Source organism: Solanum stenotomum, chromosome 5, assembly GCF_019186545.1.
Source record: "Solanum stenotomum isolate F172 chromosome 5, ASM1918654v1, whole genome shotgun sequence".
In the NCBI taxonomy this organism is placed as follows: domain Eukaryota; kingdom Viridiplantae; phylum Streptophyta; class Magnoliopsida; order Solanales; family Solanaceae; genus Solanum; species Solanum stenotomum.
The window spans coordinates 45,086,506-45,088,687 of NC_064286.1; the positions used below are offsets into that span (position 1 = coordinate 45,086,506).

General features: G+C 32.6%; 1 protein-coding gene across 1 annotated transcript; it reads left to right on the forward strand.

The window, feature by feature from the left end:
• Positions 1-689: 689 nt before the first annotated feature.
• Positions 690-1,943, forward strand: LOC125865904 (protein RADIALIS-like 1). Its single transcript, XM_049546167.1, has 2 exons — positions 690-1,053; positions 1,693-1,943. Exon 1 carries the CDS (start codon positions 779-781, stop codon positions 1,034-1,036), a length of 258 nt encoding a protein of 85 aa, XP_049402124.1. The 5' UTR covers positions 690-778; the 3' UTR covers positions 1,037-1,053; positions 1,693-1,943.
• The last annotated feature ends 239 nt before the right edge of the window (positions 1,944-2,182 follow it).

Consider the following 2,182-nt stretch of genomic DNA (forward strand, 5'->3'; position numbering starts at 1 on the left):
CCATCTCTTTTCCAAGTCAATATCTTGGAATATATAAATCAAACAAGATGATAATGATTCTTGATTGTTGTATCTCAAATTAAAGATAAACAAGTGATAGATATTATTTTTTTTGACAAGTGGTGTGCTTAATCCCAAAGGATTACCATCTAATTACAATAATAGAGTTATTAAGCAATCCCCATAAAACAACCATGTGAATAAGTCCCTATTAGTCTTAGGTTATTATTTATTTATATATATGCTATATGTGATAGAAAAGGACTAGTAACTAAAACTTATTAGATTTTGAGTATACTTTAATTTATGTGGCTCCTTTGAAATGAAAGAGGTGTAACTAAAATTGAAAATTTGTTTGGGGGATACTGATTCTTCATGCTCATATTTATGTGAATGTTCTTTCTCCATCTCTTCTTGTGGTTCCTAAGAATACAAATCACCAAAATTCTTTGCAATAATTTTTTGGGCCCACTTTCACCCCTTTTCCCCTTTCTTGATAACGCGCCAACTTGTTTGCACTTTGACTATTTCACCGATATACTACTATTTCCCACTAGGTACCTAGTAAATATTTGATCTCCAACTATTTTTACTTAACTTTATTGACTATGATAATTGATACCACACACTAGTAGGTGCATTCTCCCTCCCTTTATAAACAGCCCTTTGCCAACTCTGTTTTCACAACATACCAACTCTGCTTAGTCTCTTCTTCTTTGGCTCTTGCTATCTCTGTTTCAACATTTTTCACAACTTGTGATAATTAACAAATATCATTATGAGTTCAATGTCATCTCAACACGGTTCTTCAGGATCATGGACCGATAAACAAAACAAGGCGTTTGAGAAGGCATTGGCTGTGTATGACAAGGAAACTCGCGATCGTTGGTCCAATGTTGCTAAAGCAGTTGGAGGCAAGACTGCTGAAGAAGTGAAACGACACTATGAAATCCTTTTAAGGGATATTTTTTTTATTGACCATGGTATGGTGCCCTTCCCCAAATACAAAACTACTGGAGGAACCACCTCTGACTAACATTATTCTTACTAAAGGTATGCTCCATCAATCTATCTTCCAACGAATTTAAGTTATATGACTAACATTATTATATGGCTAGTAATGTGTTATGCACTATAGGACCAAAAAAAATGTATGTGGTATTCCACATTACCTCAAAACCATGCAGGTTATGACTAACATTAAAAGATACTAGTGCTTTGTAAAGTGATGTCATAATCTAATTAAAAACAGTTAGTTTTATCTAATGTAAAAACAATAAGGCAACTATCATACATCACCCCTTAATTAATTCAACAAAAAAACAGTGGTGGGGGGTAGTAGGGTTAGGTTGAGGGGCCACCTTCACAATATGGAACATATCTACGTATTACACATTCCTAACACGAGCATCCTAATAGGGACACACCATGGGACAAATGTAATCTACTCTCGATGGCTAGGTTCATCTAAATTTAATACTATATTTATTTTACAAAGTACTATATAAACAAATATATTTATAGTGATGATAGATAATAGATCTGCAATTGAATAGTTGATGTGCACACATAAATTGATTCTAACACGATAGTACACCAACATCGTTTTGCATGAATATATATATGTTAACTTTAGTCCAAATTTTATTTGGCTAACTTATTCTAATTATTTTTCTCTATATGTTCATGCAGGATGCAAAACCTAACACTTCATTGAAGTAACAAACGTCAATAAGCAGACAGGAAAAGTACAAATAATTGGCCTTGGAACCTGCCTTTTTAAATATTTAATTCAAGTTGTATATTTAATTTCTCTGTCCAATTAAATTTTAAACGCTGAGTCTATATTAATTACCTACGGAAGGAATCATTTGAATTCTGTCTGCTCTTGTACTCGTCATGTCTCCTCTAATATTAATAATTAGTTATATTGTTCCTTAAAATGAAGCGTGTATTATTTTATGACTCTATTTGTTACACTTGTTATTACTTTATTCAGTAAAATGCAAATACTTTAAAGGGATCAGAATAAAATATAGTAAAGAACTAGATCTTCGATCTGCTTCTCCATTCGTTGCTAGTTGAAAAGGATTTTGAAAATAGAACAAGAAAAATTAGAAACTAATTAAAAAATAATTCTCCACGTTATAATCCCCTCTCCGGGCCAATTCCCCTTCCCCTA